Consider the following 22,815-nt stretch of genomic DNA (forward strand, 5'->3'; position numbering starts at 1 on the left):
ATTTTGTATTAGTGGTCTTCATTAAAACTAAGCTTTCTTTTTCATTTATGCATGTTTAGATAGTAAAGCAGTTTCCACTACACAAATTAATTTCATTTCTTTTTTCAAATATTAACAAATATATTAATATTTTAAACTATGAGAGGACATCATTAGAATAATTTAGAATTATAAGTATGTGGAGATATTTTAAATATTGTCCAGAACTGAAATCAATTTTTAAAATTTGATTAAAGAAGTTTCCAAGATACCAGATAGATTTAAAATGTCAAATGTTGTCCTAAAAATACTCCAGAGATAAATGAACTAGTATATAAATTTTTAATGGTTTACCCTCTGTTTACCCTTTACACAAATTATAGCCAACTATTTTAATTAAAACTTTAAAAAAATCGTGATTCTATAAGTAAAGATGCTAGGTCTATAGTATTTTCATATCTTTATATGTACTAAGTGAAAAGATTCTAATCAAAGCATTTATCATTAAATTTACCCTAAAATTGGTTGAAATATTTCACGTTCTGTATACTTGTAAAAAAAGGAGTATCCAATTTTGACTACTGTGTTCCTTTAAATTGTTCTTGATGCTAAATCTAATATTGCAGAAAATTTGTAGATGCAAATATGACCAAAGGGAGACCACTCTTGCCTTTAATAATTTTGTAATGGTGTATTCTCCACTGAAAATTGAAATGACTTCAAAGACCAGTGGGCGACTACTATCCCTATGGATAATTAAACATTATGCCTTTTGCATCTAAATTTTCATTACTTTTAATTGAAATGTGTTGGAAAATTTACAGTAGCATTATGAAAGTCATTTTCCCCAAAAGTTAATGTTAGTACCGAAGATGTGTGAGAGTTATCAGTTAGAAAAAATAACAAGTGGTAATGGAGTGTAAACTGACGGGAAAATGACTTTTTAATCATTTTATACTTGTTTTAATGAAGAGAAGTTTCCATTGGTCTGTTCTTATCATTTGAATTTTCAGGAGATCAATCTGTATTTTAAAACAAGTAGCCTCCCTTTTCGCTTGATGTAATTTGCACAACAATGAACAAATAAATAAATAAAGATAAGTATTAATAAAACAAATTTAAAACATTAAAACAGGCAAGTAAAGTTAAAAAAATTAATAGAATAACGTATCAAAAGCAAACAAAAAAACCCAACTAAATGAACAAAAAAACAAGCATAAACGCATGGATCCTCAGATACCCACAGTTGATTAACATGTAATAAAGATAAATGTTAATGGTTTGGCTTAGGGTATCAGTGGCTACATAGCGATGAAATGCACAAGGATGTGCTTGGAAATGAAAATGATAAAGTTACCCTTTGTGACTACTTATTTAAAGCATTTAAAGAAAAAAAAATGAAACAAATGATTCTTCAAAATATAAAGGAAAACATTATATTATGTATATGGTTGATAATATTATTGGAAGCAGACTTGTCCAGCTTCCGTTTCTGAATACACTCATTCTCAATTTAGGGAATATAATAAAATTTGAAATTGGTCAGCCAATAGTTTAGAGCCTGGTCAATCTGAACAGACGTGCTGGTTGGTCTGGCTGCATACTGGTGGCAACGGCTCGTCACTTTAAGGTCAAGCATGTTTTAGGTAAACAACAAAATGGTAACTTGTGTCAATATTATTCTTTCATTCCATTTCTTGTTACCTTATTTCAATTTGTTTTTATTTTCATTTTTTTTTTTATTTTATCTTATTTCATTATATTTGTTTTCATTTGATTTCATTATTGTTAATTTCATTTCATTTTGTTGTTTTTATTTTATTTCATTCATATTGTTATTTCATTCTTTTATTTCATTATCATTCTTCTGGTCGTAATTACAATTATTTTAATATTTTATTTAATTTTTTTCATGTTTTTGAATGATGAAATATTTTATCGTTGGAGTTTTCATTATGTTTCATTAATAGTGTTTTTGGTGGTAGTGGTGATATTCTTGGTGGTGCTATTATTATCTAAATCTTAAGAAATTTCAAATGGATGTTACTATCATGATGTTGTTAAATTATCATTATTTCTCATTGTACAGCCTAGTATGTCTTTATTAACTATCAATTGTTACTTATTACATGCCTTTCAGTGGTTTATAAAAATATATCAGTGATATAAAACAGATAATTTCACTCTTTAAAACAGTGAAATTATCAACTTGATAACTTCACCATTTTGAATTTAACTCCCTTACCTTGTTTCATTGAAATACCAGCGTGCACAGTACTGGGAACCAACTTAATGATGTGACCTCATAAATGACGTCACGTTTTATTATTATTTGACGCGCTTTTCATTACAAATTAGGTTTTATGTCTTTTTTAAACGTTTCTTTGCATATAATAAAAAGATGATTTGTTAAGTTTAGTGTAACATCGAAATATATTTCACCTTGTGAACACCAAAAGTACATATTTCACTTGTGGCTGTGCCACTCCTGAAATATACCTTTTGGTGCTCACTTGGTGAAATATACTCTGATCTTACACTGAACTAAACAAATATCCTCTATTTATTACACTTCTTGAAATATACATTGTAAAAATTGCCATCATTCATTTCTGCAATTTTACTATTGCCTTTATGTTAACGGTACAGTATGTTTTCATAATATATTAAGTCTTTATAAATGTACATTCCTGATCAAATTTTACTAACTACACCACTTGAAATATGCATTGCAAAAAAGTGCGTTATTCATTATTGCAATTACACTCATTATTGCCATTACAACACATTGACGTTACAGTGTGTTCTATTCCTTTCACATCACGGCATTAATGAAGGTGTTATATTTTCAAGCTCATGTAGAAAATCCAATCGAGCTAACAGCCTATATGTTTTTATTACTACGCCAAAAACTCATTACTTCATAATATATTTCTTAAACTTGGCAGGATAAAACATCATACAGAAGTTGAAAATGACATTTTCAGAAAGATACCAAGATATCAGGGGGATTAAAGTCTCTTTGTCACATATGTTGTAATGGCATGCAGTAGTTCCAAACCGGAAGCATAATTATTTTGCTGACTGTAAAGAGGGAAGTGCTTTCTTCATTCCTTCATCTGCTCAATTTACCATGTTCCGTATTTCTGAAATGTAAAGATCACTGATACAGGTATGTACATTGTAAAAATTATATTCAACTTAGAAGCAACTGTTTTTCCTTAAAGGCACATTATGCCTCAGAAATTAATATTTTTTTCCTTCATTAGGCAGTGCAAACATGAGTATTATAACATTCAAATAATGCTTTAAAGCAAGTAAGATGCTTATATCATATTCTTTGTATCAATATCTTATTTTATTTATCAAATAAATAACATGCCAATGAGCCAGTCTATAGTCGATCATTCTAAAACTTGACGGTTGGGAGAGGTAACGACTGAGGCAGTGTCGCTCACTCCATTTGTTGATCTCTAAAATGAGAGCGCATTCAATACAAATCACATGATCACGTGATATGTAGTTCATGCAAAGCGGGAAACTGCCAAAAAAAAAAAAAAGAAATACAATTAGAAACAGTTCAAATTTCGGCCTTTTCCGCCGTACTTCGTGCAAAGCATGGTCGGCAAAGCATACGTGGTTAGATATTAAACAAATCGGCTTTCTCCGTCAAAACTTCGTAAACTAATTTATGGAAATCGCCTGAGGTACTTCGAATAACTTACCCAACACAAAAGATTACGTGTTTACACTATTATATGTTGTGATTTGACAATATTTTTTCCGTTATAACTTTGAATGAACTGTTAAATTAAAATGGTCATTCCAGATAAAATAACAAAATTGGTAACTTGCTTAATCAGTTGTCCAAATCCAGTTGGATTTTTCAAGTTTAATCCGTTATTTTGTTTGCGTGTTGCAATGAAAACCAGTATATCACAAATTTAAATAAACATAACCCAATGCTTTAATTGCATGTACCGTTATTGTGCGTGTTTTATGGCATTCATACCATATTATACAAAATACACACAAAACAAGCACATTCTATTTAAATACGTAAAGCAAAAATCCGTGACTCTCGTGCAAACGGCACAATTCCATGATTCCCGGACAAAACGGTCGAATTGTAAAATTTGTATATAAAAACTCTTTGTAGAATTATAGCGCTGCGTACACAACCCAGTATTTTCTTAAAGGCACATTATGCCTCAGAAACGAATATTTATTTCCTTATTTAGAAGGGCAGACATGTGTTTTAAAATGTTTAAATAACGGCTTTAATAGAGCATGTTCGGTGTTTATTACCTGACGCTGAATCTTGAATTATTTATCATTAAAGTAGCAAAATGTTAACAAAGCAGAAGTTTGACTTCTGGACAAAATTACAATACGTGAACTGATTCCCAAGAAGCAAAAAGGTATTCATTCGTTGCTGAGGCGAAAAGTACATTAAATGTGCATTAAATGGCATTTTCTATATAATTACATGCCAATGTAAGTTTATTTATTAAAAGTCAACAAAATATTTTATTCCTCCTGATTATATTACGCAGAACAAAAAGTTCATGCAAGGCGACTTAACATTGTTCTGTAGCAATCTACGAATGGATGATGCATTAATAATTAGTTTTTCCGTTAGCATACAGCGGAAATTCGGTTGCCCTATTTACGACCCCTCCCCACCAATAAAAAAAGTCATAAATTAATGTTTGTTGTTGGACAGCTTCACAAGATTTTCTTTCTGCCAAATGAAAAAAATCCAAGCTAACTACATTCTTATCAGATTTATACAATTCAGCTTTGTTTGAAAGCACCATTTACAAAAACGATTAAAATATATATCGCCGTCAGTCTGTGTGTACTTGTATCCTACCAAGGGTAAGACGGTCGTTTTGTTATATATATCCAAGTGCAGCAATTTTGGCACATATTATTTACCTTAATATAGCAACCGTTCATGTAATGGATTGAACGAATACAGTGACATGAAATCGGAATTCTTTATCCGATCTGGCTAAAATAATTGACAAAAAAATGAATTCAACGCAGACGGCGGTGGATTCGATTGCAACGCAGTGCGATGGGCCCGATACCATTAATATTTATTATATGGGTTTAACTTGATATAACGCGCTTCTCAATTAGCACAACCCTTTACTTATTTTGAGATCAGAGAAACATGTTTATTTGGTATTTAAAACAATATAATTATATATACAAATAGATTTCCGCTTCCGTTTCCCTTCTATTGAAAATTCCTTTTGCTCAGTAGTATCATACATGTAGAATATTCCCCGTTCAACTGGGACTGAACAAGGCCGTGTTTTCCAGGTTCGGCAATGTTTTGTCATACAAACATATAAAAGAGATACTCGTCAAGATTTTACAGGACATGCTTCTTGAATACAAAGAACAATATCTGTTTAGAATGTCTTTGTTTTATATTATCATACGGAGAATACCAATTTATATACAGTGGAAGTGTTATTCCAGGAAATGTTTTCTATTTATTACCTTTGCAAACACCTGCGCGTTATATAGCCATAATTTTCTTCTGTTTCTTATATCGTGACCTTTATCGAAGAAAAATGGTTTTTCAAATATGGTACATTTCTGAAGAATTTATAGTATCTCTTATAAAATTGAAAAAAGGTAATAAAATCTAGAAATATTCTATGAAATTAAATGTTATTTTTCCAAATGTTTCAAACTGCACTGAAAAACATAACAAAAGGAGTTTTATTCATACATATGTATAAGTTATCTGCCCCTGGAATAACCCCAAATAAGAAACAAGAAGGCACAGGGGGCCGTGGATCGCTTACCTGAGAAATAAGTCAAAAAGTTTAAGTGGAGAACCTTTCACACCAGAAGAAAAAGCGAAAATCAAAACGTCACGAAAAGTACATGATTTACAGGACATATAAGGAAAATCAATGATCTCCTGGGTGGGGCAAATTTTGACCCTAGGGGTTTTATTTCAACAAACATGGTAGACATCCGCTAAAACATGTTTCATGTCAAATATCTAAGCTCTACCTCTTTTGTATTTTCACAATAAGATTCAAAGATGTAAAAATGGAAATAGATTTTAAAGTCTTCAGGACATGCAATCGTATAAAAAGATTTTTAAAGTTTTTACTATATAAATTTAAAGGGAAAAGCAATGCTAGTATTAAAACTTGATATCAGAAATAAAATACTATAAATAGTAAATCTGCAAATTTTCTGCCTTCAAATAATAATATTAAACGAATGATAACAAAATTTAAATCGCTAAATTACCGATTTCAACAAATCAGTAGGCACGGCCCTTTAAATATTTTTATACGATTGTATGTCCTGAAGACTTTTAAATCTATTTCCATTTTTACATATACATATACATTATAAGGAGGATTATTCAAGAAACATAACCGTGGCTTTTGTTGTGTTTGTGGTATTTTTAGTTTTAACTATTCGGCATTTTCTAGTTGGGTGGTACTAATATTTTTACTTGAATAATGTTGAATCACCTTTAGGATATATAGCCTGGTTTTAAACGCCTTATCTGTGATATGCAGGCTTTATAACCTCTGATCCCCTTTCAAAATTCCTTTTGTTTAGTTCCGCCCATTGTTTTCTCGTTTAGGACACATGCTTTCTATTACTTGGAGACCTTAAGTCCCTTTTCATTGAATGGCACAGAAGTGTTCCATTAAACCGCCGTATGAACACATTTGCGGATGTGTTTTAATTCAAAAGTTTACCTTTCCACATTTCAATGTTGAGTTCTGAATAAGCCAGTGCTAGGTGTCGTGGACGGTAGTTTGCACTTGACAGTAAGGTCAATAGGATCAGTCAAACCGAGCCTACAAGATTTTCCGTTTTGGGCTTTCTTTAAGGCTTCTTATTTTATCTATTCCATCACTTTCTCTCTCCCCCCCCCCAACCACCAAAGCTGCATCAGTACTAAGGATGTAGTACTTAAGTACCAGTACCAGTACTTGGCAAATTATGCAGTACCATTACCAGTACCAGTACTAGATTTAAGCTTGGTACTGCAGTACCAGTACTTTTTTTGGTGAAGTAATTAAGTATCAGTACCATTACTTTTATATATTCATTAAAGTTTGAAAAAATACTGTGTCAAACAAATAATTGCGAATATTATTCAGCAAAGAAATAAAATCATAATTTACTTTAAAGTTAATACAACTTTATAGTTTTAACATACTTTTTACAAACAATATTTACAACATATATTCATGCCATATCATATTGTTTAGTAACCAGTCAACTGTAATACAATGCAATCATCTTTCATTTAAAACACAACAGTCTTTTGTTGCCTTTCACACCTCTGTTCAATTCATACCAAAGTAAATATCAACTTTTTATGGTGCTAACAATATCACTTGAAATAGGATTATTTAGAATAGAAGCAATTAATTAGTGATTATTTTGCTCTTTTACTAGTAAATACAAAGTAATAAAAGATTTTAAAAAGGATATTTTAGGGTAAAGAGTTATTGAGTTTGTTTATCTCAATTTAAGTTTTACATAAAGTCTTTGGTGCTTTTTTATGATGAATACTATGTTAACTTTTGAATGGAATTATTGCAGCACAAAATTATCTATAGATTTGATAAATTACTTTTTCACAACAAAAATAAAATAATGTAATTTTGACAACTTTATTTTTTTGAAAAAAATGATGCCTTATTTTTTATCAAAAAAAAAAAGTACTGGCCTAGTAATGCAGTAGCAGTAACCCCTTTTTTTTAGGCAGTAATGCCAGTACCAGTACCAGTAGTAGCAAAATTTTGCAAGAGTAATTCAGTATCAGTACCAGTACTTGCAAAATCGCTGCAGTACGTACTGCAGTACCAGTACCAGTAATGCAGCTCTGCCCCCCCCCCCCCACACACACACATTTAATTCATTTAATTCCCTTTTTACTACTGAAAATAGGTATGGTAAAGCAACTCCGGCAGGTTAGATATATTTTAAGTTCTAAAAACGATTTAAAATTAAAAACAAAAAAAAAATTCCTTGTAAAATATGATAGAAGTTGACTACTGTCTCTGTCTCTCTGTCTTATCTGTACCCTCTACTTTGAGGAAGCTGTTATTTTGAGAAAGTCGTTTCTTTGAGAAAACCGCTACTTTGAGAAAGCCGTTACTTTGAGAAAGCCGTTTTTATTTATTCATTTATTTATTTATTTATTTATATACATGTACGAGCATATATATTTCTAGAAGCACCGTGCTCCGGTACTTCAGATTAAATGTCTTTACAATGAGAACAATCCTTCATGTCACGCATATATTCTTCAAACTGAATTGTTGTTTCTGTAATTCCAAACTGTGACCTAATCAAACTCCGTATTTTCTTTAACACTACCATTGTATCTGTTGTCTTACCTGAAATTATATCATAGTGAGAATAAATCATATCACAGCAAAAAAAAAAACAACAAAAAACAGCGTATATCATCAGAGTTTATAAATTATATCATAACGTACAACATAATATCAATGTTAATATTATATCACAGCATTATTATATCATCATAGCTTGCATAATGTCAAAGCGGACATATCAACGAAAGATCATATCAAATCATATATCATTTGTATTATCAAATCGTACATCATAGTACAGTACATCAATAATGTCAAAAACGTATACATCGTATCACAGCAAAATCATATCACAGCATAAATTATACCGTACAAGTCGTGTCACAGCAGAAATTATATCAACGAAACATCATACCAAAGCGAAGATCATATCACAGCAAAACACAATAAATCGGTGTATATCATCACAGCGTATTTTGATAGTATCATAGCGTACATCCTATCACAGCACCCGTTATATTACGAAACACATCATATTATAGCATATTACATTATATCACAGATAACAACGTAACACGTACATATTTATATTTACATATATTACATAGTGTACGTACATCATATCACAATACACCTCTTCATAGCGTATATCTGTGACATTAAAGCGTACATCATATCACAGCAATAATTAAATCACAGCGTATATTATTACATCGTATAGATGGTATATAATATAACAGCGTATCTACATCATATCAAATTGTACATCATTGTTATTAAAGCATACACAATGTCAGCGTACATCATATCAAAGTCATATCATATCAAAGTCTACACTATATAATCATGTACATAAAATCACAAAAAGGCGCTAAATTTTTACAGACAGGACGAAGGTCTACTTACTGACAGCTATATGTACGGATAGCGCTATTTTATCCATTGATAGCGACCATATTCTGAGGTCATGTATGTCTTCCACTTCCGGTATGCTTTTTAAACTTTGATGAATAGTTTTGAAATCTAAATGGCGTGGAGTTCCTGAAAAAAAAAACACGTTTAATATTAAATGTCATTGATTGCGCCTTATTTACATACTTTATAGATAAAGTAAAAATTGGAGTTATATAGCTATAGCCCATATTATAGAAACACTTTTTGCTGTAAATTGATTGATATATTATAATATGTTAAGGGGTATAATTTTAGTTAACTGTACAATAGAGATGTGTGTCGTGACCTGGAAAGCATCACAAGAAGTCAGATAGTGCGACAATGCTTGCAAAAATGTTTTCTACATAACCTTGTCACAAACACTGCTTTAACTTGGAAATATGGAAAAGTGTGCAAAATTTTAACAAACTGGCAGAAGAGTTAGGTCACTTAGCATGAAGTCTCACAAATAGAAATAAATAAATAAATCTGTTTTGATAATAACTAGATGGCCATTTTAAAATCCAAGTGTCATTGGCATTATCAAAAAGTCATTTGCCAAATTTAATTTATATATTAACATTATTTGAACTGTTGCTGGTATAGGTAACTAATGTTGTTTACCCTTCGGAGGATTGAAATATCAATAAATGTGACCGTATGTGGATGAAATTTACGAAATTTAACCTCGAAATACAGAGCCGACACGAAATTTTGAAATTCATACTTAATGACTAAATGTGACCTTGACCTAAGGGTGGTCAAATTTTGCACATCGTCTCTTTTTGTTTAACATTTTTGCCAAGAAGTTTCAATATCCTTCCATCGGTTCAAAAGATACAGAGCGGACAAGAAATTGCTAACGCCGACCTGACGGAAGGACGGGCATAACAATAGACGCCCAAATTGTATGTTGATTTTTTCGGGCGTATAAAAGATATAAACAAAGGTTTATATGTAATCAGAAGGTAAAACAGTTTAGAACAAAATATGTGTCTTAAAATAAGGACAAACCTTCCATTAACACAAGCAATATATCCCTTAGAATTGCTATTGTTGTGCCAATTACAATCACAGAAAATACAAATGTGCAAATTGGATCAGCTAGCTTCCACTCAGGCTGAAAAAAAAGAATACTAAGACCTGCATAAAGAATGTAGTTTACCCGTAATTTGCGCCTTATATAAATACAGATATTTAGAAATATAACTTTTATTTACGTGTTTTAGTGAATTCAGTAATTCTATCTACATGTATAAAGTTTTGAAATTCACTGAAATAAAATTGCTTGTACATTTAAGACTTTATGATAAGATATTTCAATCATAAGGCAAGGAAATAAATTAAAGACTTGCTGGCGTTGCATGGCGTCGTTGACGCGATCCACACCCAATTACTCGAGACATGTTACACTTTAGTGTAGAAATTGCATGTAATGTATTATAACATACGGGTCTAATATATAACTAGCGCTTGTACAAAGAGTCAGTACTCGTGCCCGCATGTTATATTATGACATATATAGTCTTATCATGACATATATGGTAATATCATGGTATATATGGTTATATCATGGCATATATGGTTATATCATGGCATATATGGTTATATCATGGTATATATGGTTATATCATGGTATATATGGTTATATCATGGCATATATGGTTATATCATGGCATATATGGTTATATCATGGTATATATGGTTATATCATGGTATATATGGTTATATCATGGTATATATGGTTATATTATGGTATATTTGGTTATATCATGGTATATATGGTAATATCATCGTATATATGGTTATATCATGGTATATATGGTTATATCATGGTATATATGGTTATATCATGGTATATATGGTAATATCATGGTATATATGGTTATATCATGGCATATATGGTTATATCATGGCATATATGGTTATATCATGGCATATATGGTTATATCATGGCATATATGGTTATATCATGGTATATATGGTTATATCATGGTATATATGGTTATATCATGGTATATATGGTTATATCATGACATATATGGTTATATCATGGTATATATGGTTATATCATGACATATATCGCTATATTATGGCATATTATGGTTATATCATGGTATATATGGTTATATCATGGCATATATGGTTATATCATTGTATATATAGTTAAATCATTGTAGTTTCAGTCATGGTCAACAATTTTACAGCATCAACTGCCGGATAGATTGTTGTGTTGTTACTTTCAAGAATAGTCCAACAAAAAAATATATTGCTTGAAAGTCGTTTTAAACTGTTAAATTTTGATTATTTTTTTTTATTTACTTAAACATGGTAATCGTGACACGCGATCATTAGCTGGATTCGTATATTTCAAACACATTGACGACAGATCATTCACAAGATTAACAATGGTATCATAAAAAAACACATGTCTCTCATTTAACTAAATACCGATGGAGAGCAGCCAGGGGAGAGAACTACAATACGTTTTCTTAAATCTATATAGATTACTCTCCCTTGCACGGGTGACATTTCAGAAACGTCACAATAGGCTATATATAGTAAAAAGTTTACGTTAAGTGTAATAAATACTATATAATGCACAAGTTAACAATTATTTATACTATATGACGCGGTAAGTTTATCTTCATGTAATTAAATACATTATGGAAAAGATCGTTATTATAACAGTGTTTAAAGTATGGTTTTGGGATAAAAAAAAAACACCCTTTTGTGAGGTTTGTAGAACTCGAATTGAATATAACGATTTTTTAGAAACATCGGAAAAATGAAGGTTCTAAAATAGAGATACATGTATCTGCGTTAAAAAGTCGATAAATTCAATTCAATTTGGGTTTCAATTTTATGATGAAACCAAGTGCCTATGATTAAAGCAAATGGGAATAAACGTTGTGTGTTACCTTAAAATAGATAAACAGTGCTGCTATAAGAACGCCTATACTTTGAATAAGATCTCCCATCACATGAAGAAATGATGCTGAAATGTTTATATTAGATTTTTGGGAATGTCCGTCCTCTTTTCCCGCCGAAATCTCGTCTGCTGCAAAAGAAAATTGAAATTTTAAAACAAAATTTCGTTTTGAGTATTCGGCGACGTCCCAATATCATGTAAAGATTGTTTGGTGGCAAAAAAACTTATTTTGAAGATACAATTCAAACATTATTTTTTTCATTACAAAAGTACATTATACAAGACGTTAACTTTTTCTCTACGCCGAAAAGAAACTTGTAAAGTTATGCCCTTTCTTTAATGTCAAATACGCTGTATATGTATAAAGAATCGGACATTTTTTACATGTTTGTCTCGATGGATAACAGATGTATTTCCTGAAAACTATAATCGAATGTCACATTTCTCTTAATCAATAGTTAAGTTAAGTTAATTTTGATTTCACAGAATACAACCCTTTCCCATCACTCCAACAACACCAAAGTAGCCCAAGTTTGTCTTGAACCAACTGGAAGGAAAATTATAATAATTTGGTCAAAATAGTTATTTTAATTAGACTTGCAGACCACACATTTCCGGGCGCTCAAATTCAGTAAAAATACATGTTTGGACAAATTGTATTTCCACTCTATAGAGGCGGCTTTCGAAATATATTTCACAACCATTTAAGATAAAAGACCTCTCATTACACCTTCACTTTCAGGGGCAGATCACTCACCAAGTAGGATGGTGATCCTTTAATGGTTTTATTTGTCAGTTCGTTTCAATCATGATTGTCTTTTATCATGCAAAGTTAAAGTCACTTTCTGCGATGTGATAATTAAAATTTTCTTTCTTTGCCTCTGTTAACAAATTACTAAAATATTCAATTTTTAAAGCGCCTTCTACCTTTAACCGTTTTAAACAAATACCAGTACCACATGTTTTCTTGTGCTAAACATGGAGGTAACTGCTGCAAGTAGTTTAATTAGTAGATTCATGAAACAATGGACAAAACGGTTGGTCACCCATTGGAAATATTGGTATGGTGTTTATGACAGTTTCGTCAAATATGGCCAATAAAGTTTAGTCTGTATGTAAATACAATGCGGGTCATAATGATTTGTGTGCGTGTAACTGTTGTATGCGCAATCAAAACTTATAAAATCAAAATCAAATCAAAATTTATTTATTGTCGGTATGGATATATATGGATATATAACATTTAACAAAAAATAAGCTATGTATACCTTTCGACCGACATGATGTAACTTATGAACAAAAATATTTCAATTATCTATCAAATGAAAAAGAATAATATTGGATTATTTTTTTTCCAGAAAATGTAAAGGATTTCAATACTAAAGATTATTGAAAAAAAATGACGTACATTGTATTTCCCACGAAATAAAAACATCAATACCTGTTTCATTAATAGAAAGGCCACCGTATGAAGACTGCGGTGTTCTGGCGTTCCCTTGCTCACAATCAAATGACGTTAACGTCAACCTTTCCTTGTCTGAATCTGTCAACGCCGTGCCGTTATTGCTAGCACTGTTATCGCCGTGAGAATGACCATGGCTACCCTGGTGTAATGTCAGACCCATTCTGAATTTCAACAGTAATAAATATGGTACAGAATATTGCCTTGCATAACTTCCGTTATGGTTTCAAATAGAGCTCGCCGCAAGAGGTGCGCATACTGGCATCCAACGAATGAAACTTCCGGGTAGGCTGTTTGAGACGTAAGCAGTAAGACAAATTCAAACGGTGATTGGTCATGTGAAAACTTCAGACCAATGAAAATTAAGGCGAGCAATGTGACAGTTTCTTTCAGAAACGATTGAAAATTTGACATATCGGAAAAAGTATGTATATATAAAGTTAGTTCCTATTTCTTTTTCGAATAAGGAATCAGGAACTATCTCCCTGTTTATTTTTCGAAAAAAGAATAAGGAGCTGATTTCTTATACCTACTTCGAAAAAAGGAATAAGGAATAGGGAACTAATTTTAAATACATTCATAATAGTTTCATATGATGATAAGATTGGGGGGTTATTACAAATATTTATTTCATCTTATCATTTTCAGATGCCTAATACAAAAAAATATTCATTCATTTCGAATAAACTGCCCTTCTGTTGGGTAATTTTCACAAAAACCCACCTCTCTGTTGTTTCCCACTTGCGATGAATTCGAGATTAAATATCTACCTATTTCATGTATTTGAAATCATTTTTAAGAAAAACCAATTCCCTTCCATTTGGTACCAGGATTTTGAAATTTGGTGAAAAAAATGTAAAATGCAAAAACTATGGAGGAAGAGTGGCATGGAAATTTATGTGAAACTCAACTCACGCAAGGTTAAATGCCACTCCACAGCCGGCCGTTATAAGCATGATGGTAGCGTTGACCTCGAACTCTCTCTTGATGACCCTTATCACGGCCATGTAGCATAACACAATCGTTATTACCCATAGTAGAAGAATTGAAACTAACGCTCCTAGAATCTCTGAAACGATTTTAACATGATATGGGCCGCGCCATGACAAAACCAACATTATGGGTTTGCGACCAGCATAAATCCAGACCAGCCTGCGCATCCACGCAGTCTGGTCAGGATCCATGCTGTTCGCTATCAGTTTCTCTACTTGTTATAGGGTTTGCAAGCTAACAACATGGATCCTGATCAGACTGCGCGGATGCGTTGGCTGGTCTGGATCCATGCTGGTCACAAAACATTATGTTGGTTTTGTCAAAGCGCGGCTCATATATTTAACAGTATATAAACTACAGTTCCCCACAAAGTTTCAAGATCACATATAGAAAATTATATATACGATCAAAGTACTGAAGTGTACGTGTGTTGACTAGATAAACTAGCCAAATTACGTAACGTCAGTTTGATAGATATATTACGTAGACGTATTACGTATACCAAATCGCAAATTTCCGGCGTTTTCCGCCAATCTTTATGAATAATATCCGAGATGTTCCGATTGAGATTATACCTCTACATTTTAAGAGGATGAAAAGGAAAGTACCAAACAAAATTTTAACCAAGGTTGGAAATTAGATTTGAATTTCAGATCATTTGATTGCAACTTTAAAATTACATTAAAGAACAATATAACTTTGTGTTTCGAACTATTTATAAATATATTACTCAAAGTTAATTTCGAATGACTGCATCGACGTTCTTTTTTTTTTTTTTTTTTTTTTTTTTTGTTGTATTCCGATTAAAAATGTCATAAAAAGATGTCCACTTCCCCGCACAGGGGAATTAATTATAGGAGAAAATCAATATCCACGTGTTACCGAACTTTTTTTAAAATTCATATCAATCAAATACCTGCTCGGTACCAGCCAAAGCTCAATTTTTGCGTGGGTGGTCTTGAAGCAAAATACAAAGCCAGAAGGCTTATCAGGAAGCTGGCTAGATCTGTTAACAGATGAGCAGCGTCTGATGCTATGGCTAAACTGTTGGCTAAATATCCACCTGTGAAAATATAAAACCTCCTGAATTTGCGTAAAATATCTGCAATGGTTAGACAGTATCATTCCAAGTATAAGGGATTTCACTGTGAACATTCAACAAGAGCAGCGCGTGTGGTTAAAACGCCCGTCTGTTAAAAGATTCTAAGCTAAAAATGGGCTTAAGAATATATATTTCAGAATTATGGCCCTTGTCAAACGTCTATGCAAAATCATGATAAGCATCCATTCCAAGTTTAATATTGATGCCTTGTTTTTGTTGTTGTTGTTGTTGTTGTTGTTGTTGAGTAATGAGCTACAATAAAGAGTTTGCACGATGACAAGGACGCCTCCGTAGCGACCATGATAGCTCAGTTTTTTTCTTCGAAACAGACGAGCTAAAAATAAGGTACAATCATCAGACTGTAAAGGTGACTTATCTAATTCTATACTAATGGCAAGGACCACAGACACCAACTTTATAGGTTCCAAACATCAAATTTATTAGTTCCAATCATTAAATTAATATATTCCAATCATCAAATTTATACGTTCCAAACATCAAATTTATAGGTTCCAATCATTAAATTAATATGTTCCAATCATCAAATTTATACGTTCTAATCATCAAATTTATACGTTCCAATCCACATATTTATAGGTACCAATCATCAAATTTATAGGTTTCAATCATCAAGTTTATAGGTTCCAAACATCAAATTAATAGGTTTCAATCATCAAGTTTATACGTTCTAATCATCAAATTTATAGGTTCCAATCATCAAGGTTATAGGTTCCAAACATCAAATTTATAGGTTCCAATCATCAAGTTTATAGGTTCCAAACATCAAATTTGTAGGCTTCAATCATCAAGTTTATAGGTTCCAAACATCAAATTTATAAGTTTCAATCATCAAGTTTATAGGTTCCAAACATCAAGTTTATAGGTTCCAAACATCAAATTTGTAGGTTTCAATCATCAAGTTTATAGGTTCCAAACATCAAATTTGTAGGTTTCAATCATCAAGTTTACAGGTTCCATAAATAAATTTGTAGGCTCCAAACGTCAAATTTATATGTTCCAAACATCAAATTTATAGGTTCCAATAATCAAATTTGTAGGTTTCAAACGTCAAATTAATGTGTTCCAAACATCAAATTTATAGGTTCCAAACATCAAATCTATAGGTTCCAATCATTAAATTAATATGTTCCAATCATTAAATTTATACGATCTAATCATCAAATTTATAGGTTCAAATCCTCATATTTATAGGTTCCAATCATCATTCACTCATTAGCATGCGGTTTAAGAAACAACAACTTTCCATGTACATGTATCATTTGATGCTATAACTTGTTTTATTTATGATTAAAAGAGTTTCCTGTGTAATAATGGAGTACCTTCATGCTATAAAGAAAATTGGTTGTCATGCCTGATTTGTGCCATCTTGTATTTTCGCTTATCAAAAACACGAAAACACGACAAATTCATCACTTTGCCGTGTTATCGTGATTTCGCCTAGCGCATGGCGGACAAAATGTTGACTTTGGCGGTATTTTTTTTTTTTTTTTTTTTTTGGCCACCTTAACCAATTAGGGTCTAGAAAATAAATAACGATATGGAATATTGAATTCAAGTCATTGAGCGAAAATTATTTTCACATTCACGGTCACTATAACCTTGAGCATCACTTATATAACTTAACAAGGGTGATCAAACTATGAAGTTTGAAGGCTTTGCATCAAATAGGTCTCTAGTTGGAAATTTATCAGACAACCGGTTATATATGCCATATAACCTGCCAAAATTCATTAACTAATAATATATTCGGGGAGGCATAAAAATAATGTTAGGGAACATATAATTTGTTACAGAAGTATCTTTTATAGTTTTCTCAAGGAAAATAAATAAGTAATTAACTAAAAATCAATAAAATCAAAACTGTAACTAGCCAATGATTTCAGCAGTCATAAACAATACAGAGAGGACACATGCTGTCAGTAACTTCCGTCTGGCTCTTTTATCAACACTGGGTCCCTGCTTTTGATCGTGGCACTCACACTCTGTAATTAACATAAATGCATACATCATAATTTAGTTTTTAGTCAGAAATTATTTTTGTTTGATTGTGCAGGAAGCTATGAATAAGCTTATACACACACATTGGAATCAATTCCTGGAACCAACCAGTACTGAGCAATGGGCCAAGAAAACTACGACTTGCATTCAAGGGGTTTGAACCCGTGCAGCTAGCGATCATAAGATAACTTGTCCGCGTCCTTGCTGCCATGTCATAATTTCGTAAATGTCCGGCATTTTCGCCAATTTCCGTGTTCATAAAGATGAAATAAGCATTTATATGACCATGAGTAACGATAACACTGTCAATTCGATGCTTAAACACATATAGGTACATATAAACTTGAAAAAGAACGTGGCAAAGTCGATGGGTATATTCCAATTAGATACTGCATCAATGTAAATATGCTTTAAACATATGCATTTATTTTTATTGACATTTCAAAAAGCAATTTAACATACATTAACCTGTCGGAATTTGAACAGATAATTATGTTACTTATTCATATGAATCTTACATATTTCATGCTTAAAGTTTATGTTTCCACTTCGATGACAATTTAACGATAATTTGAGGAAGTATACTTTGCAACAACAACAGATCAGACTAGAGCACCAAGTGCAGTGTAAATGCTCGTCTGTAAAAGGCAACCACTATCAATAACCAATTTCTATGAATATTATAAAATAATTCGTATTGCAACTCCTCAAAGCTTTGCTACTTTGTTTCTGTACTGACCAGGGGAAGTAACCGCTGCGGGGAGTTTGAAAGTAAACAGATGGTGAAAACGCGATGGTACGATAGTGAAAGCGTGATGATACGATGGTGAAAACGCGATGGTACGATGGAGAAAACGCGTTGGCACGATGGTGAAAGCGCGATGGTACGATGGTGAAAGCGCGATGGCACGATGGCGAAAGCGCGATGATACGATGGTGAAAACACGATGGTGCGATGGTGAAACGACGATGGTACGATGGTAACATCGCGCTTTTACCATAGTACTATCGCTCCATCGCGATTAAACCATCGTACCATCGTGCATCAGCGGAAACAGATTAAATTAAAAATCACGACTGTCCAAACGGAACACCGTAGAACTCAGCTTGGAATACTGTTTGCACATGTTAATAAGATGTTTAAAATTTTATTTCTTAAAAAAATCAGTCTTTTTTCAAGTAGTTGTTCACGAAACTTCTGCAGAGAAAATGGTTACAAATAGATGAAACAATAGATAAAATGCCTTATACAAACACTTCCCATGTGAAAATTATTAAACGAAAATATTTCTTTCATTTTCCCAAATAACAGAATCAGAAATACTAAAATGTATCCAAAATTTAAATAATGGTAAAGCACCTAGTCCCTCCGATAACATTAGAAATGAGTATATTAAAAGTACGAAAGATACATTCTTACCAATTTATTTTAAACTTTTTAATTGTGTCCAAGACACTAGTTTTATTACAAGAGCACATAGACACTTGGGGTTTGGAGCTTAAAACGCCTTTAAAATCCAAATAAAATGCATATTTGTCAATCCCAGCACATGTACTGATCATTACATTACATTATTATGTATTATTATAGATGTTGAAATATGATTTTTTTTTTTCAAAACGGCTTATATTAAGTTTATATATATATATATATATAAACGGCTTATATTAAGTTTATATATATATAGGAGAGGTTATTCTTGCGCTGATTTACAATATACCCCCTAACTGAAATTCTTCAAAAGAAAAAACTGGCACTTTTCTGTGCTTTTGTAGATTTTTCTCAAGCTTTTGATAAAGTATGGAGGGTGGGTCTTTGGCATAAATTGCTCGAAAAATCTATAAATGGTTAATTTTTCTTTGTACTTAATAATATGTAAAAAAAAAACATTTCACATGATGGAGCTGTCTCGGCGTCATTCAATTCCGAAATAAGGGTGAAACAGGGTGAAATTTTGTCTCCTGTCCTATTTTCCATGAACTTAAATGACCTCTAAACTTATTACAGAATAACATGATGGAGCTGTCTCGGTGTCATTCATTTCCGAAATAGGGGTGAAACAGGGTAAAATTTTGTCTCCTGTCCTATTTTCCATGAACTTAAATGACCTCCAAACTTATTTACAGAATAACGGAACTGTTGGGGTCACAGCTCTTACTTTATGGCTTAAACTTTTTGTTCTTCTCATGCAGACGATACTATTCTGTAATCGAACACTGCAGACAATCTCCAAATTTTAATGATTACTGTAAAAATTGGCATTTAAAGGTGAACATAAACAAAACAAAAATAGTAACTTTGGTGCTCGGCAAACTGGGAATTTTAGATTTTACCTTGGAGATGAAAATATTGAGACATCCGACTCTTACCATTACTAAGGTGTGACATTCTCTAGCAATGGCTAGAAAGCACGAAGTCCAACAAGCAACTAAGGCAATGTATTTATACTATTTACTAAATCAGATAACTCAGATATATATACCGCTATATCTTATTCTTAAACTATTTGACCACACTGTTTTACATATTTTGACATATGGATATATCGATTTAATTGTGAATATATTTCTTGATTTTCTTATTGCATAAAATCATAGTTTGTTTTATTCCCCGCTTTTATTTCCAAAGTTGCTCTATGTAAGATCATCATAATTTGGGACGTAGTGGAGCACCTTTCAATGATAAACATATAGACACAATATTAAGTTCGTACAGACGGACGCATTTTGCAAAACAAATATATCTACGTTACGATTGTGAAACTTCTTTATTGAAATTTGATAGTAGTGAACTCAGGGTTTTTTTTCAAGTAATTGTTCACGAAACTTCTGCAGAGAAAATGGTTACAAATAGATGAAACAGTATAAATGCGTCGTACAAACACTTCCCGTGTGAACATTATTAAACGAAAATAGTTCTTTCATTTTCCCAAATAACAGAATCAGAAATACTAAAATGTATCCAAAATTTAAATAATGGTAAAGCACCTAGTCTCTCCGATAACATTAAAATTAAAAGAACGAAAGATATATTCTTACCTATTTATTTAAAAACTTTTTAATTGTGTCCAAGACACTGGTTTTATCCCAAGATATAGCTAGAAGGAATGATAATTCCAATTTACAAAAATATAGTCCCGTCAAACGACCCAAATAACTATCGACCAATCACCATTCTAAGCTGTTTGGGTAAATTATTGACATCAGTTTTAAACAACAGGTTAACAAAATATCTAGAAATTAATAATATTCTGCATGAAAATCAAGCTGGTTTCAGGAGAGGTTATTTTTGCGCTGATCACCTATTTACCCTATACCCCCTTACTGAAATTCTTCAGAAGGAAAAACTGAGACTTTTCTGTGCTTTTGTAGATTTTTTCTCAAGCTTTTGATAAAGTATGGAGGGTGGGTCTTTGGCATAAATTGCTCGAAAATTCTATAAATGGTAAATTTTCATGGTTCTTAATAATATGTACAAAAATAGTCGTGTATTTCACATAATGGAGCTGTCTCGGCGTCATTCATTTCCGAAATAGGGGTGAAACAGGGTGAAATTTTGTCTCCTGTCCTATTTTCCATGAACTTAAATGACCTCCAAACTTATTTACAGAATAACATGATGGAGCTGTCTCGGTGTCATTCATTTCCGAAATAGGGATGAAACAGGGTGAAATTTTGTCTCCTGTCCTATTTTCCATGAACTTAAATGACCTCCAAACTTATTTACAGAATAACGGAACTGTTGGGGTCACAGCTCTTACTTTATGGCTTAAACTTTTTGTTCTTCTCATGCAGACGATACTATTCTGTAATCGAACACTGCAGACAATCTCCAAATTATAATGATTACTGTAAAAATTGGCATATAAAGGTGAACATAAACAAAACAAAAATAGTAACTTTTGTGCTCGGCAAACTGGGAATTTTAGATTTTACCTTGGAGATGAAAATATTGAGACATCCGACTCTTACCATTACTAAGGTGTGACATTCTCTAGCAATGGCTAGAAAGCACGAAGTCCAACAAGCAACTAAGGCAATGTATTTATACTATTTACTAAATCAAATAACTCAGATATATATACCGCTATATCTTATTCTTAAACTATTTGACCACACTGTTTTACATATTTTGACATATGGATATATCGATTTAATTGTGAATATATTTCTTGATTTTCTTATTGCATGATATCATAGTTTTTTTTATTCCCCGCTTTTATTTCCAAAGTTGCTCTATGTAAGATCATCATAATTTGGGACGTAGTGGAGCACCTTTCAATGATAAACAAATAGACACAATATTAAGTTCGTACAGACGGACGCATTTTGCAAAACAAATATATCTACGTTACGATTGTGAAACTTCTATATTGAAATTTGATAGGTAAAATATAATTTCTATATGATAATCATTTTATTTCAAAAAAGAAACAAAGAAATAAAAAGATTTTACCTTTTGACATCCTAAACTTTTATAAAGAGAAATTTCGTCCCTTGGTGTAACTAGAATATACAGTGCAAGTCAAGATTTCTCGTTTACATCAAGCGTTAAATCCAAATTTAATATAAGCCGTTCATAATTATATTGTTAACCTGTAATAAAATCGAATTAAAATAAAACAGTGTAATTTTATGAAGTTCTGTATTTTTTCACAGCATGTTTACAGTTTACTATTATGCAAATGTTAAAGAGTGCGACTAGTATTAGCTTACACGGTTTACTGAATGTAAGATTTGGGGAAATTCAGCAACTAAACCTGATGTTACAACCCGAAACAAGAGCGCTGTGACCGACCTGTATCGCTTACCTTAATCTAACAATTAGGGGAATATTTATTTATTTATTTTTCATTTATTTATTTATTTATGTATTCAATAAAATGCAAGATTCTGAAGAAACACAACACGGAAAGTATTCGCCAACTAGCAAGATAAGTTCACTGGACTGCACTTTTGTAACAAAGCTTTTTTATTGGATAATGTATATTATGTATTCTCTTTATAATTTATGATGTACGTGTTCATGTAATTATCATGTTTCTTC

General features: G+C 31.9%; 1 protein-coding gene across 1 annotated transcript; it reads right to left on the reverse strand.

Annotated features, from left to right (window-relative positions):
• Positions 1 to 8,034: 8,034 nt before the first annotated feature.
• On the reverse strand, positions 8,035 to 22,504 carry LOC132720282 (proton-coupled zinc antiporter SLC30A2-like). The gene is made up of 9 exons (XM_060704381.1): positions 22,225 to 22,504; positions 17,642 to 17,752; positions 15,564 to 15,710; positions 14,570 to 14,723; positions 13,634 to 13,818; positions 12,182 to 12,321; positions 10,275 to 10,380; positions 9,234 to 9,368; positions 8,035 to 8,387 (listed from the first exon to the last, which is right to left on the reverse strand). The coding sequence occupies exons 1-9, from the start codon at positions 22,232 to 22,234 to the stop codon at positions 8,248 to 8,250; spliced, it is 1,128 nt and encodes a 375-aa protein (XP_060560364.1). The 5' UTR covers positions 22,235 to 22,504; the 3' UTR covers positions 8,035 to 8,247.
• Between the last annotated feature and the right edge of the window lie 311 nt (positions 22,505 to 22,815).

Source organism: Ruditapes philippinarum, unplaced genomic scaffold, assembly GCF_026571515.1.
Source record: "Ruditapes philippinarum isolate M1 unplaced genomic scaffold, ASM2657151v2 ctg5360_1_1_1_1, whole genome shotgun sequence".
Classification (NCBI taxonomy): domain Eukaryota; kingdom Metazoa; phylum Mollusca; class Bivalvia; order Venerida; family Veneridae; genus Ruditapes; species Ruditapes philippinarum.